Genomic DNA, 15,278 nt, shown 5'->3' with positions numbered 1-15,278 from the left:
ACGTGCTTGCCTCATGTCTCTGTTTACGTTTGGTGCACCTCGGGGTTGAATTTACTATAGGGCTAATCTGGACGTGGACTACTTTAATAGTAGTAGTTTTGTTTTACGGCCACAGCTCCAGGACTATCCGGCCGAACGTGGACTACTTTGTGTACAAGGAATCCAAACTGTGAAAGGCCATATAATCAAAGAAAGATGAGAAAAATATATGATATGATTATGTATTTTTTAATACTTTATACTTTGAATAAAAAGATCTATTAAAAGTCTGTGTTTTAAATAGTTTTAAACATAAAACACATATATTACAGATATAATATGCACTAAATTAATTACCAATATATATTTAAATTTGTGAACAATATTTGGCAGCCAAATAAGAGAAACTTTAATAAATTTAAATAAATGTTTGGCCATTACTACATAATTATAAATCTTAGATGACAATACAGCTCTTACATAACAGAACTTAATTTAGAAAATACACGAGAACAAAAACCTTATTTGAATAAAGTAGCGACTAAATTTATTTGAAAACTATAACATAATAAAAACATCAATAACTGTCAGGTGCAGGTGATGGAGCATAAGCATTTTCTTTAGAACGTTCGCCACTTTTTATCTGTCGATCTCTCTCTCTCCTCAATGCCACTATTCGACCGTCTTGTTTGTTACGTGTAGCACATTCTCTAAAATCATGAACCAAGTCCTGACACTTTGTCAATCCTTTATCTAAACCATAAGCATCGAAACATTCTACGGCTTTCAGCTCCATATCGGCACAGGGCCCGTAAAATTGATGAGTAAGAATTGAACCAGTTAGATCGGTAAAAGGAGACTTCCAAAAGGGTGATACGTCCACCATTCTAAAATGGAAATGCTATGTGTGAGAAATACTGCTCGTATAATGATCCTTCTATCTTGTTATACAATAACGTTTTGGTAATGAGCATATTTTGTCATGTAAATTTATAGAATCTAAGAATAAAAGTGTTACTTACTTTAATAAGGTTTAAGAGTTATTCGTTCAATGAATTAATAAAAAAATCCCTATGAAATATCCTTAAAACTGAATTTATCTTTTTCTTTTTATAATCTTGAAATGTCATTAATATTATGAAGTTTCCCACAAGCCACACGCAGCACAAGCCACAAGCAGCACAAGCCACAGGTACAAGTTGGGTACAAGCGTCTATTTATTATTTCCTAAATCTGTGGGTGGTCTTGACTAGTTTCTGAGATTCTTTGGATAATCTGTGGTTATTTAAAAACATAATAAAGATGACATTTGACGTTACAAAACAATGTAAATATTTTTCTCTGTGAAATATTACAAATACAAAGTAATTTCAATTATTTATCATAGATTTGTATGTTTTGTCGGTGTTTAGACATGTTTCGTGTTTATAAGGAATATCGTGTGTACTTCATAGATTATAATACCGTCTAATATGGAAGTTCAGGAAGTGACTGTCTTGTTAACCAGGGATAACATAGATTTAAACAATTTTTATAAATCGTTTTCAACTCTTCACGCTGAATCCAATGGTGTAGAAGAACTAATCATTAAAGTATGGGAGCTTATAGGACAAGACGTGCTGTTGAAAGATATTGTATATTTATCACTTTTGGCCAACAAGAATTTTGACCTTTTAAAGAGGTCTATTAGGTGGGATAAAAATACGTTTCAGTTGAATATTAATGATGCAAGTTCCTATTTTGATTATACAGTTTTCTTTAAAAATCATTGGTTTAATGAACTGATTCACTGTGTTGATTTAAAAGCCCTCGAAACATTCCAAATACAAACGTGTGATAAGATTATTCTCTTACAAATTATTAATGCAATTAACAACACATCAGGAGAAATTGATATAAATTGGTTAATCAATAGAATTGGTGGAATTAATATAGCCAATATTAGTGATATCTGGACTTATTTCATCAATGAAATTAAGTATTTATTGAAAGTTGTAGAATTTTGCCAGTCTAGAAGTAGTACTAGTAAAAGTTTAGAAAAACTACATTTTGCTGGGAGATATAGTCTACTTGAGATATTTTCTCAATATTTAAATCTGCACAATGACTGTAATGATTGTAATTTCTTTTTATCTGACACTATTTCTTCAAATTTGTCACACCATGAGGATTTTCAAGACCAGTTAAAGACTCTTACCTGTTACAGCATCATATCCCAGTTTTTTAAACTTATAATTCCTTATAAGAGCTTAGAAAAAGTCAATGTTAATGATGAAATTCTAAATATTCAAAAGGAACTAATTAATATTGAGGACTTCTCTATGCAAATTGACTTGTTAGAATTGGTTTTTGCCATGATCTTCATGAAGAAAAGTCATATTAAACATTCTGTCAACACTGATGAGACACATGATTATTCATCTATGTTTGTTTGCAATCAACAAGAAGTTAGATTAATTCTCTTCACACTCAAAGAAGTGATAGATCACATATGGCTAAAGAATTTATATCCACCAGGATCGGATGAAATAAAAAGGTTGGAACAGTTGAGGAAATATGTTTTTGATGCACTGTGGAGATTAGAGATTATAGAGAATCTGAAAAGTGGTTTAAAATGCGAGAAAAACTTACTTTACTACATGTTGGCTGAACCAGAAGCATTGGTGAACATATGCCTAAAATACGGACATTTTGCAAGAGCATCTGAAGTTCTTGAGGTAAGTCAAATAAAAAATTAAGTAAAATTTTTTTTGCTGAGATATTTAAATAATTCATAAATATTTATACTTTATTTAATAATATCAAAATCTATACAAAACAATATTTACTAAATCAGTCTGTAAACTATATAGAAACATTTTATAACTTTAGAATTGCTTTTTCTAGATTTTTTTGGGCATATACCTCATAATTTGTCTGTTTGTATTTAACTAAATTTCCTTTTTCATCATGGTAAGTTCCTGGGGGGTTGTTTTCAAAAAATGTTTTTATTTCTTCTATTTGGTCTCTGGGTTGACAAAATTTACATCGACAGCAGCAACAGCACCAACCTAATTTTGACTCAAAATTAATATTTTGAAAATATGATTAACTAAATGTAACTACAATTGAATGAATATATCTGTATCTATGATAATCTTTGATAATTTATTTTTTAAATAATATTAATAACTATTAAGATATGTGTTTAGATTGTTAAGAACAATAAGTTTTTCTAATCATTGATTGACAATATATCCTGCTCACCATACTGACACCATAGAGGTACAGCGATAATAACATAAACAATAAGCCAGACCATTGCTATCATCAGTAATTTTTTCATTATATAAGTTTTCTTGTCCTTGTTGAGGCTTCGATGACGAGCTTCTCTCCAAAAGCATTTTACAGTAGCAAAACCTATTTAGAAACAAAATAATAAAATAAGACAAAATAATAAAATAAAATGGAATAAGTAGGTAATTAATTAGTAATTGAAAACGAAATTATATTACCTACCAATTACCATAGAAACGCGTTTTGATTTGTAGGGCTTTCAATTTCAACTTGGAAATTTTCTTTGGAAATTTTCGAAATTATAAATGGTATTAACCACTTTAGAACAAGCAAAGTTATTTTTTATCAAGAAGACAATCCGGGAACATACTAGGGTTCCCAACTTGAGCATCGGCGATTCCGGGACAATTATTTTTAAGCTTTTAAATAATTGAAACAAAACATTAAGTATTAGAAATTAAAATATATTATGTGTGTAGTACACACTTTTTTAGTTTCCAGGTCCCGGCCTGTCCCGGCCAAGGCAAAACTTTCGCCGGGACAAACTTTCTGATTCCTGGTTAATCCCGGCTAAACCGGGACGGTTGGGAACCCTAGGACATACTGTAGAATAAAAATGAGAGAAAACATGCTTAATGCTAATATTTGTTGGATTAGTAATAAGTTATAATGCAAAGATATGAAATAAAAATTATGATTTTCTCTGGGATAGGTAGCGCCTTTGAATAAGAAGACTAAGGAAGGAGCATAATGCTATCCATGTATTCATGCATGGTGGGCGGAAAAGGCACCATAAAAGCTCTCTAGGGTGGGGATCCTTGACAGTTCTGTTTGACGATTCATTTGACACATTTGAATTTGATTTGAAATTTTGTGGATTTGTCAGTCTTTACGGAGCTTATTTTATGTTATTTATTATTTATTCTACTACTGATAGTTGTATAAAGGTAGTAAATCTAGATGGAAATTGTGGCAGAACTTAAATTAACAGTGACACTATCGCGATTTATCGAAAAAGACTCTAAAATAGTTGGTTGTGTAGCGTGCGGTAGATCTCGGCAAAAATTGAGTGAAATAATGGAACAACTTTTCGCTAGTAAGTGACTATATAATATACATACGTGTAGTAAACCGATCATTTATGAAATTCACTTAAATTAACTAAATTATATATTTTTCTTGCATTTTAGCTTTTATTTATTACATGTCAAAGATTAGATGTCAAAGAATTGATACGTTAATTTGACTTACCTGCTTCAGTAGCGTATCGGATGTTTGTGTTAATAAATACTTATTATAACTTACCTATTTTTATTAGAATTATATATTTTTATAACAATTTTAATAACTACCAACATTTATTCACAACGTAAAATAAAACAAATTATTGAGTCTACCCCACGTCTACCCTACATCATAGTTTTACATTTTTTAAATAAAATTAAACTACAATGATAAACCGGAATTTAAGTCGGCCATATTTGAGGCCCATCGCGGTGTACCTAAGATTTTTGATATGCTCCTTCCTTAGTCTTCTTATTCAAAGGGTAGCGCCTTTTTGCCTGCATTATATGCCTGCCACTGTCAATTATATTAACTAACAACATAGATAAATGAAACAAGTTTAGATTGGAAAGCCCGTCAAAATTTGGACACGCGAAATTATTTTGGGTTTTATAAAGGGTTTTATACAACCCCAAACAAAAACAGAAATATTTTTCTCTTGTCCATATCTCTCGTCAAAGTCAGAATCTTCAAAAATTATAAAATCTTTCAAAATCGAAACCGCTGTCATTGAAAAAATTCCGAAGAGTGTTTGTAGCGTCCATTTTCAAAGTAATTATTGCTATCTTGTGAGTTTAATTTAAGTTCTATCCAACCCGTGATAATTGTGAAAAAGTGGCATTAAAAACTTAAAAAGCTGTGCTGTGAACTGTGAACTGCAAAAACCATCGTGGATCGTGGTATAACGTCGGTTACCAATGTTTCATAGGTATTTCATACATGTCCTTATACAAAATAAAGTTTCTTGTATGCAACACATTGTATTTTATTTATAAAATTGAAAGAAAATAATAATACATTTGAATAAATAATATTTGGCGATATAATTCCGGAAAAAGCCGAACCGCTCCGAAATTTTCAAAAGCTTTGGGTCACGACCGTTGCAAGAATAGCGCCAAATAGTGTTTACATTATCCTTATGGGCACTTTTCAATCTAAATTTGTTTCATTTATCTATGACTAACAATTACTAGTAAAAGTCGATAAATGTCTTTAAAATGCAACACTCACTGGCCCAATATGTACTTAATTGTTAGCATTTCCTAGTGATTGTTAACATTTACTGGAATTCTGACTTTCACTATAATACATATAATCTCATTACCAAACCCTTTTTTCTCTTCTTCTGTACAATTCCTAGGCTGGAACTCAACCAACGATTCTGCAGCTTCTTTGGGCGATTCTTCTTCTTTAACTTCCTTATATTTCGCTGTATCTTTTTTATTTTCTGCTTTTCGTACGTTGTCTTCGTATTCGGCCTTTAAACTATCGTAGTTATAATCGTCACTGGCTGTATCGTTTTCGGAAGATCGTTTGGGATGTTTCAAGCTGTTGGTTTGGTTCGATTTGGCCTCGTCATCGAAGTAAACCATTTGGTCGTCCTGTTTTTTTTAAAAGATGCTATTAGAAAAAGGTATATTTGAGTTCATATGGCTGACTTTTAAAAAATTTAAAAGTGTCAAATTATCCACATTTCTTCCCTCTTTCATTTCCCTCACTCGGTTTTTCTTATTTCTCGCCTCATTTAATTAAGCAAAATATTCTTGTAATATCTTTATTAAATACTTATCTAACATCAACAAAATTAAACAAGAAGATTAACAATAATAATTGAAGATTTTAATCCCAGACACACCTACTATAAGCGCAACCTAAAACAATGAAAAGAAATATTTAAAAACAGAAAAAGAAAACATTTAAAAACAAACTTACTTTAATAGGAAGAAATTCTTGAGGTGCTTTCGTGAGAAAATCCTCCAAGTTTTGACTGGTAAAAATGCTAGTCTTCTTTGGCTTAAACTTAATACCTACATTCTGGCGTTTTAAAAAAGCGACGAGTTTCTGATATTTTGATATGTCAAAATAACACAAAAGACAATATTATTGTCTTTTCCCTTAATTCTAGCATTGTCCGTATCATGCTGTACGTAGCCCAAAGAGTAGATGGCTTTTTCTGCCTTGCCATGTCGCTAAAATATGCCATCAAGACTGTCTCCGAAGCAATAATATTCTTAGCATTTCTTTCAGCACACCATTTTTCGTATACTTTCAATGCTATTTCATATCGCCCCCTACTTTTCTCTGGAAGTAAACTGGCTTCTGCTCTTTTTGCAGCTTCTGTAAGTTCTGGTGGAGTCCCAATATTAAAGTAGTCTTCATTGTCAGAACTTTTCGACAACATTCTGGCTTTCTATGTTATATAAATTCGAAGAAGCGAACGAGAAATTCAAAACTGTCACTTAGTTGTTTGTTTTGCTGTTGAAGGTTTGCGCCATAACAACCACTGGTACCGGTAACTATAAATATGGAAATGCCAAAACAGAAAACGACAAATTTTCGCATATTTATTTTTTTTTCAAAATAAAATACTGTCCCTATTTTTTAATTAATGATGTGGTTGTAAATAAAATAGTATACAAATAGACCGAGAGCTGGCTACATAAAAAACCTTATCATCGTTACATGGCTAATTTTATGTGTGAAGTGTCCTTTTGTGTAGCCATTGTGAAATAGTCATGTCTGCCAGCGCGATCCCGGGGCTTAAAGCGGGGGCGGCCAATCGAAAGGGTGAAATTTTGACACTAAAAACATTATAAGGAACACGAGTTATAATTGCCAAATAGCTTTTATTTATTATTAGGAAACGTGTATAATTGTTGACAGACATTTTTCTCGTGGCTGAAATGCCGGCAGACAACGCGAAAGAGCCATAAAATTTTGACAAAACAAAATCATCGCATAGATGCATGTCGGTTGGTGGAATGTCATGTTTATTGTTAATTAATTTAAAAACCGTATGCAAAAGGGCAGACAAAAAAATCGTCATTGAAATAATAAAAAAAATATGTTTATAATATAATCGTAGATATATTATATTATGATTTATCTATACTTAAATGGATGAGGCGGCCAGCGTTCCCTGAATAAAGCGCTAGAGTAATATCGCGCTTTTGATAACTGTCTGCAGCTGATTGAGCCACGATCTTTTCGTCTGCCCTTTTGCATACGACTTTTAAAATAAATAAATATGACATTTCACCAATCGGCATGCAAAATTTGGTCCCACCGCATCAAAAGAGCTGACGGTTTCTGTCGCTACTCGGCGATCTACGTACTCTGCTAAAACCACGGAGGAGAGTTTTAATTATTGTCTCTAGATTTAGTTAATCTCTCGACAGTAATGAAACACTTCCCTCCTCGGTATGTAATTTACTATTTAATAAACATTTAAATAAGAAATTCGATTCGATGGTAGAAAAAATGTTGTGTGCAACATGTGCAAAAAGCATATTTGTTGCACTCAGCATGATTGTAGCTCTCGACTTCGTCACGAGTTGCAAAACTCATGCGTAGTGCAACAAATATGTCCTTTTTGCACTGGTTACACAAATAACTATTAGTTTGTGAATATCACCAAAATAAAATAGGCAATTTTACTTAGAGAAATCTATTCTTACATTGATAATTTCTTTATCTTCACCAACCATCCCTCCTATCCAAGGCATTTCTTCGCCTTCGACTGGGTTGAACTCTGGAAAACTTTGTATTTTCTTCTGTTCCAATTCAACGTTCCTTTTAACATCTTTTGTTCCTTTCTCATTTATTTTTTTCGTTTGCTTGTGCAGTCTGAAATATTTTCCAGCGTTTTCGTGCAAATTAAAAGTTTTTAAATCCTCTTCTTTCATCATTTCTTCCTCGTCATAAATGTCTTCAACGTCAGATTTTTGTAATAGCTCTGATATCACGAATTCTTCTTCGTGCTTTAGCTCTATCTTGTATTGGGGTGGCCATATACAGCCGATAGTCGGCAGAACAAGCGCGAAAATTAACTTGTGCAACATTTTGATGATGTTTTGACGTCCAAAGCAGCGAAATTGACAGGTTTTTGTCAATTTATTAAAATATTAAAATCCTAGATCATATACAGGGTGTCCCAGGGTGAGCGTGCATTAGAAGTTTCTAGAGAACTACAATATCTAGATCGGAGATTTTTGGCGCATTATTGTTTCACAACGAGATCTTTTGATTAAAAATATTTTCAATATGGCGGCACTTCCGGAAATACCGGAAGTTGACAGCAACTTTCTTATTTAAAATGGGTGCCCCTATTGTTTATTACATACTTAAATTATACAGGGTGGCCCGTCGAAAACGTTCTGCAAGGCATAACGGCCAGGGTAATTTTTTTTCAGAAAATTCAAAAACACGTCAATTTTGTTTGTGAGGGGGACAACTTTTGCCCCCAAAAATGATTGCAAAATCTTCAACCCTCTGAGCGGGGATGTCATTCCCCAACTTGTTTCAAATGGAAAGGGGGGTCAAGTGGTACCTCAATGAAAAGTGCTTTCTATTCTCTATACGTTCCCGCTTCGTTTTTGAAAATCGGTCGAGTCATTGAGAAAATATGAAGGATTGAAATTTGAAAAGTTTACTTAAACATTTATCAGAGTAAATGATAAGGGTAAATTCCTTCGACCAATTTGCTGTTTTTTCTTATTATTTCTAGACGCATTTTTTCACTTGCCACAAGGTTGAACGATCAGGTGCGGTAGTTGCTAGCTATCTAGTGACTTATGCGTTGAAGTTCTTCTCAATATCGTTAAACTTTTTAACAATTATTATGGTGTACTTTCAAGTGAAAAAGTGGTAATAATCGAACTTTATTTTAAAAATAATGAATGTGGCAATCGGGTTGCGCAGATATTCAATGAACGCCATCCTGACAAACACCTTTACGGCAAAATTGTTCGCGAGTTAGTAGGAAAATTTTGTGAAACTGGTTTCGTTATGAATAAAAGAGGCAGAGGTTGGGCAGAGGGAAAATCCTGTAGTAAATGAAGCTATGGCGGTATTTGTATTGGGCCAAGTGAATCCTACAAATGTTCAAAGAATATTAATAAAAGTTCCCCCCGTACAAAATTCAGTTGGTACCAGAACTCAACGAAAACAATTTTGATCTTCCCTTGCAATATTGTGAAACTATGAGTGAACGAGTGGCGAATGATAATAATTTCCTATTTAATGTGTGTTTTTCGGATGAGTGTACTTTCTTTTTGAACGATGTAGTTAATCGACACAACTGTCGGTACTGGGCTGTGGACAACCCCAAGGGCGCTATTCTGTACAATCGTCGAAATCGTCGGTTATCGGTACGTATTTGCATATAGTAAATATGTATTAATTGTTGTTGTCATAGTTACCGATCGGCCCTATGACAGATATCGCAAATTTGTACCGACGACTCTCGGTATCTCTACCGTGAGGTTGACAAGGGCACGGTAGAGATACCGATTTTTGTCGGTACAAATTTGCGATATCTGCCATAGGACCGATCGGTTACTATGACAACAACAATTAACACATTTTTACTATATACAAATACGTATCGAGAGCTATCGTAACTTACCGATACCGACGATTTTACAGAATAGCGCCCCAGAGTTTTTCACGAGGTACACACACAAAACCCTCAGAAATTGAACGCATGGGTTGGTATTTTTGGAAATTCTATTGTGGGTCAGTTTAACGATATTGAGAAGAACTTCAACGTACAACTCACAGAACAGCTATCTAGCAACTACCGCACCTGATCGTTCAACCTTGTGGCAAGTGAAAAAATGCGTAAACATCTAGAAATAATAAGAAAAAAAACAGCAAATTGGTCGAAGGAATTTACCCTTATCATTTACTCTGATAAATGTTTAAGTAAACTTTTCAAATTTCAATCCTTCATATTTTCTCAATGACTCGACCGATTTTCAAAAACGAAGCGGGAACGTATAGAGAATAGAAAGCTCTTTTCATTGCGGCGCCACTTGACCCCCTTTCCATTTGAAAAAAGCTGGGGGATGACACCCCCGCTCAGAGGGTTGAAGATTTTGCAATCATTTTTGGGGCAAAAGTTGTCCCCCTCACAAACAAAATTGACGTGTTTTTGGATTTTTTGAAAAAAAGAATACCCTGGCCGTTAAGCCTTGCGGAACGTTTTCGATGGGCCACCCTGTATGTAAAATTCTATGAATATTGATGTTAAAGACTCTATACCTAACATTAACCGTTTTTGAGAAAAAAAAATATTTGGACGATAAAAACTAGTAGTGTATAGCCGAAAAAGTCAAATTTAATGATTACCACAGCCACTGTGAGACAAAGAGAAGACATGTGGCTATCTATTTCGAAAATTAAATTGTTCAAATGTCATATAATAATGGCGGTGGCTGTCATGGAATTGAGCGATTTAAAAATTCCCATAAATCATTTTTTTCAAATGGAAACCCACTTTTTTATTTCACTAGTGAAAAGGTTTTTTAATTCGTTACTTTCTGAGTATACATGTTCCTATACCTAAAATAAATCGTTTTTAAGTTATTTAAAATTTAGTTTGAAAACGTATATTTTTCTTGATTTTTATCTAGCTCTCTTTGACATTAAGTGTCAAACACTGAGACAATTTATTTCCATCTGTCAGAAAACAAAACAAATTATTTGAATTTCCTATAATAAATTCTGCGTGCGTAAGAGTTTAAAAAGTGTATTTATAAAAATATAACGCGTATTTTAGTTGATATTATTAATAATATAACGGATGATCGAAAAAAAAAACAGCGCAAAGTTGAATTGGAAATGGTGATCGATAACATACTGCTTTTTGAACAAAGCATCGCAATATGACATGGCTAGTTCTATTGTTTTACATCACTTGACGTTTAAAGTCATAGGCTACTGGTTAAAACCAAGAAAAACATACGCTTTAAAACTAAATCTTAAATAACTTAAAAACAATTTATTTTTGAGGTATAGAAACATATATGGTTAAAAATTAACGAAATGAAAAGCCTTTTCAATAGTGAAATAAAAAATGTGGGTTTCCACTTCAAAAAAATGATTCATGATAATTTTTTAATCGCTCAATTCCATGACAGCTGCGGTCACTATTATAATATGACATTCGAACAATTTCATTTATGAAATAGATAGCCACATGCCTTTTCTTTATGGCACAGTGGCTGTGGTAATCACAAAATTTGATGTTTAGGCTATATACATATTTTTGACAGGCAGTTTTTTTTGTCCAAAAATTTTAAATATTTTTTTCTCAAAAACGGTGAATGTTAGGTATAGAGTGTTTAATATCAAAATTCATAAAATTTTACAGAGAATTTAAGTATGTAATAAAAAATGGGGGCACCTATTTAAAATAAGAAAGTTACTGTCAATTTCCTGTATTTCCGGAAGTGCCATCATATTGAAAATATTTTTAATCGATAGGTCTCGTGAAAAAATGATGTGCAAAAACTCTCTGATCTAGATATTGTAGTTCTCTAGAAACTTCTAATGAACGCTCAGCCTGGGACATCCTGTACAGGGTGGGTCAAATTCGATGCTTTTAAATGGAAACACCCTTTTCTATAGAAGATAGACGAAAACTAATATCGGTGTCTGAGCTCAATTTTTATCAAAAACATGATGGTGAAAACCCCGCATCAATATCTGTTAGCGTTTTGGAGTTACGGGGTCTTTTTCAAAAATGTGCATTTTTTACAAATCGCTGTAACTTTTTTGCTATTGAAAATTTTGTATTTCTATGAAAACATTTCCAAAGCACCTTTTTACGTAGAATTTAATGTTTTAAGTGTAATTTTTTTTAAATTAATATTTTAAGAGTTATCAACAGAAAAATTGATTTTTTATTTGGGACACCCTCTATATTTTTAATTAACAGAAAAGAATTTAAAATTACCTTTCCAAAAATATAGCACACTTGATATTTTGTTATAATCCCTTTCGAAATACAGAATTTTTAAAAATTCGCCACTTTTAACTAGTAGGCTTTGGACCCCTTATTGATGATATGCCCTTATTGGAACTAGAAAACATTCAAGAATAATTGAATAGCTAACCAAGAACCCAGCCGTAGGCCGTCGAGGCCGCCTGACTTAGTGCCCATGGATCTAATCCTATGGATATATTTGCTGAAGAATAATGGTTCCTTATTCTTCCGTATAATCTAGATAAGAATTAGAAATACTTAGCAGTTATGAGAGGGTATCTTTCACCCCCAATGAATTAATGAATTCCGCGAGAAATATCCAAAAACTGCCCCGTCTGTTCATAACAGAAGACGGTCGATATGTCGAACACCTGTAGCAAAATCTCATGTCTTGGTTTAAAAAAAATAATCCCCTTCGAAATACAGAATTTTTAAAAGTTCGCCACTTTTAACTAGTATGCTTTGGACCCCTTATTGATGATATGCCCTTAATAGAACTCGAAAACATATTTTCCAGCAAGACGACGCACCGCCTCTGAACGCTGAAGTTATTAGCAAATTTTTGCAGCCAATTTCAAGAATAATTGAATAGCTAACCAAGATCCCAGCCGTTGGCCGCCGAGGCTGCCTGACTTAGTGCCCATGGATCTAATCCTATGGATATATTGGCGGAAAAATAAAGGTTCCTTATTGTTCCGTATAATCTAGACAACTTAGCAGTTATGAAAGGGTATCTTTCACCCCCAATAAATTAATGAATTCCGCGAGAAATATCCAAAAACTGCCCCGTCTGTCCATAACAGAAGACGGTCGATATGTCGAAAACCTGTAGCAAAATCTCATATCTTGGTTTGCTATTTATTTTTATTGATATTAGATATAGTTTAAATGTGTTGATGTTAGTTAAATATATTTTATATTGTTCTAAATTCTGCATCTCTCATAGAAAATATTATTTTCGCTTTTGATGCTCACAGCTATAATTTATTTGCAATACAGCCGGTGCCGTTCAAAGCCTACTTATTTAAAGCGGACGAATTTTTATACATTCTATATCTCGAAGAGGAATAGAGCAAAATATCAAGTGTGTTATATTTTTGGAAAGGTAATTTTAAATTCTTTTCAATAAATTAAAAATATACAGGGTGTCCCATATAAAAAATCAAATTTTGTGTTGATAATTCTTAAATTATTAATTTTAAAAAAATTATACTTAAACCGTTAAATTCTACGTAAAAAGGTGCTTTGGAAATGTTTTCATAAAAATACAAAATTTTCCATAGCAAAAAAGTTACAGCGATTTGTTAAAAATGTATATTTTTGAAAAATACCCCGTAACTCCGAAACGGTAACAGATATCGATATGTGGTTTTCACCATCATATTTTTGACAAAAATTGAGCTCCAGACACCGATATTAGTTTTTGTCTATCTCCTATAGAAAAGGGTGTTTCCATTTAAAAGCGCCGAATTTGACCCACCCTGTACAGGGTGGACCATTTTGGTTGTTTCTATAGGGTATCTAGGAAACCGTGAGAAATATTCAAATTTTGATACTGCAGTCTCGGGTTCTTTTTTTGAAAAAATTACAATGGCGCAAACGGATCGTGGCTATCTTGATCGGTTTCGAAGCTACAGGGGGATTCTCAAATTTTGTACTTTTTGAAGATGTTCGAAAGTTTGTTTATTCATTGTTTATTCATCCAGCATCCACGGAAAATGCATTATACATTCTAAAGGCACTTTTCTGTGTAGAATGCAGTGGCGTAGTCAGACTTTTTTCGAAAAAAATATTTTTTGAGATATTAACTATACTTATGTTTTTTTAAATAGAACCCCCTGTATATTTTTAAATGTTCTTATTTAGCTTGGCATGGGCTTCTCGAAAATATATAACACTCTATATTTATTTTCACTATTAACCTCAACATTTCAAATTTTTCTTGAAATATCCACTTAGTGGATAGTAGGCCGCGCCGAGGAACAAAGTAAACGGTTGACATGGTGATCGGAACATACCTTTGATGGATGCGGGACATTTCATCTCAACAGATTGAAGTGTGTGTATTTTAAATAATAAAAAAATGAGTATGATGAAAAATGAATATTGATTTTCTTCATCTTCTTTCTGATAATTTTTTAGGACGCGGTTTTTGAAAAGATCCAAAATTGATTAAACTGTCTTCTAACCTTTTAAAAATGGCTGGGTTTGGTTGCTCGCGCTCTGGATACCGCTCAAAATATAAATCAGCTGCCATTTGCTTATGTTTGTTAGACTCAATATAACATGCTAACATATTATATTTCTCAAAATTTTCAAATTTACTCATTTTTTTATTATTTAAAATACATCAATCTGGTGAAATGAAATGTCCCGCATCCATCAAAGGTATGTTCCGATCACCATGACAACCGTTTACTTTGTTCCTCGGCGCGGCCTACTATCCACTAAGTGGATATTTTAAGAAAAAATTGAAATGTTGAGGTTAATAGTGAAAATAAATATAGAGTGTTATATATTCTCGAGAAGCCCATGCCAAGCTGAATATGAAAATTTAAAGATGTACATAGATATTTAAAAAAACATAAGTATAGTTAATATCTCAAAAAATATTTTTTTCGAAAAAAGTCTGACTACGCCACTGCAGAATGAATAATATTATTATCATAGAATGTATAATTCATTTTTCCGTGGTTGCTTTAATAAACAAAACTATCGAACATCTTCAAAAAGTATAAAATTTGAGAATCCCCCTGTAGCTTCGAAACCGATCAAGATAGCCACGATCCGTTTGCGCCATTGTAATTTTTTCATTTAAAAATTATCAGAAAGAAGATGAAGAAAATCAATATTCATTTTTCATCATACTCATTTTTTTATTATTTAAAATACACACACTTGAATCTGTTGAAATGAAATGTCCCGCATCCATCATAGGTATGTTCCGATCACCATGTCAACCGTTTAC

General features: G+C 32.8%; 2 protein-coding genes and 1 long non-coding RNA gene across 3 annotated transcripts in view; 1 reads left to right on the top strand and 2 right to left on the bottom strand.

Moving 5' to 3' along the window:
- Positions 1 to 366: 366 nt before the first annotated feature.
- Positions 367 to 1,159, bottom strand: LOC115876508. Its single transcript, XR_004049159.1, has 2 exons — positions 1,002 to 1,159; positions 367 to 866 (listed from the first exon to the last, which is right to left on the bottom strand). It is a non-coding gene; the product is annotated as an uncharacterized LOC115876508 (long non-coding RNA).
- Positions 1,160 to 1,266: 107 nt separating this feature from the next.
- Positions 1,267 to 15,278, top strand: part of LOC115876505 (zinc finger FYVE domain-containing protein 26) — a 49,396-nt gene continuing 35,384 nt past the window's right edge. The window contains exon 1 of the mRNA XM_030892307.1: positions 1,267 to 2,696. Within this exon, the coding sequence (XP_030748167.1) occupies positions 1,452 to 2,696 (1,245 nt within the window). The 5' untranslated portion in view covers positions 1,267 to 1,451. The remainder of the gene's footprint in view (positions 2,697 to 15,278) is intronic.
- LOC115876506 lies at positions 2,780 to 8,444 on the bottom strand. Its single transcript, XM_030892308.1, has 4 exons — positions 7,998 to 8,444; positions 5,645 to 5,921; positions 3,226 to 3,378; positions 2,780 to 3,029 (listed from the first exon to the last, which is right to left on the bottom strand). Exons 1-4 carry the CDS (start codon positions 8,379 to 8,381, stop codon positions 2,839 to 2,841), a joined length of 1,005 nt encoding a protein of 334 aa, XP_030748168.1. The 5' UTR covers positions 8,382 to 8,444; the 3' UTR covers positions 2,780 to 2,838.

This window comes from Sitophilus oryzae, unplaced genomic scaffold (assembly GCF_002938485.1).
Source record: "Sitophilus oryzae breed Bouriz unplaced genomic scaffold, Soryzae_2.0 scaffold_1436_pilon_pilon, whole genome shotgun sequence".
Classification (NCBI taxonomy): domain Eukaryota; kingdom Metazoa; phylum Arthropoda; class Insecta; order Coleoptera; family Curculionidae; genus Sitophilus; species Sitophilus oryzae.
Note: the sequence above shows the minus strand (reverse complement) of the source record. Positions and strands in the feature narration are given on the sequence as shown.

Bases quoted from the DNA above. Each gene is read 5' to 3' on its own strand.
- LOC115876506 (XM_030892308.1), bottom strand. From the start codon at position 8,381: ATGTTGCACAAGTTAATTTTCGCGCTTGTTCTGCCGACTATCGGCTGT. The intron at 5,922-7,997 runs GTAAGAATAGAT...TAAAAAAAACAG, and splicing joins AAGATAAAGAAATTATCAAT to GACGACCAAATGGTTTACTT. The intron at 3,379-5,644 runs GTAATGAGATTA...GTTTCTAAATAG, and splicing joins AGAAGAGAAAAAAGGGTTTG to GTTTTGCTACTGTAAAATGC.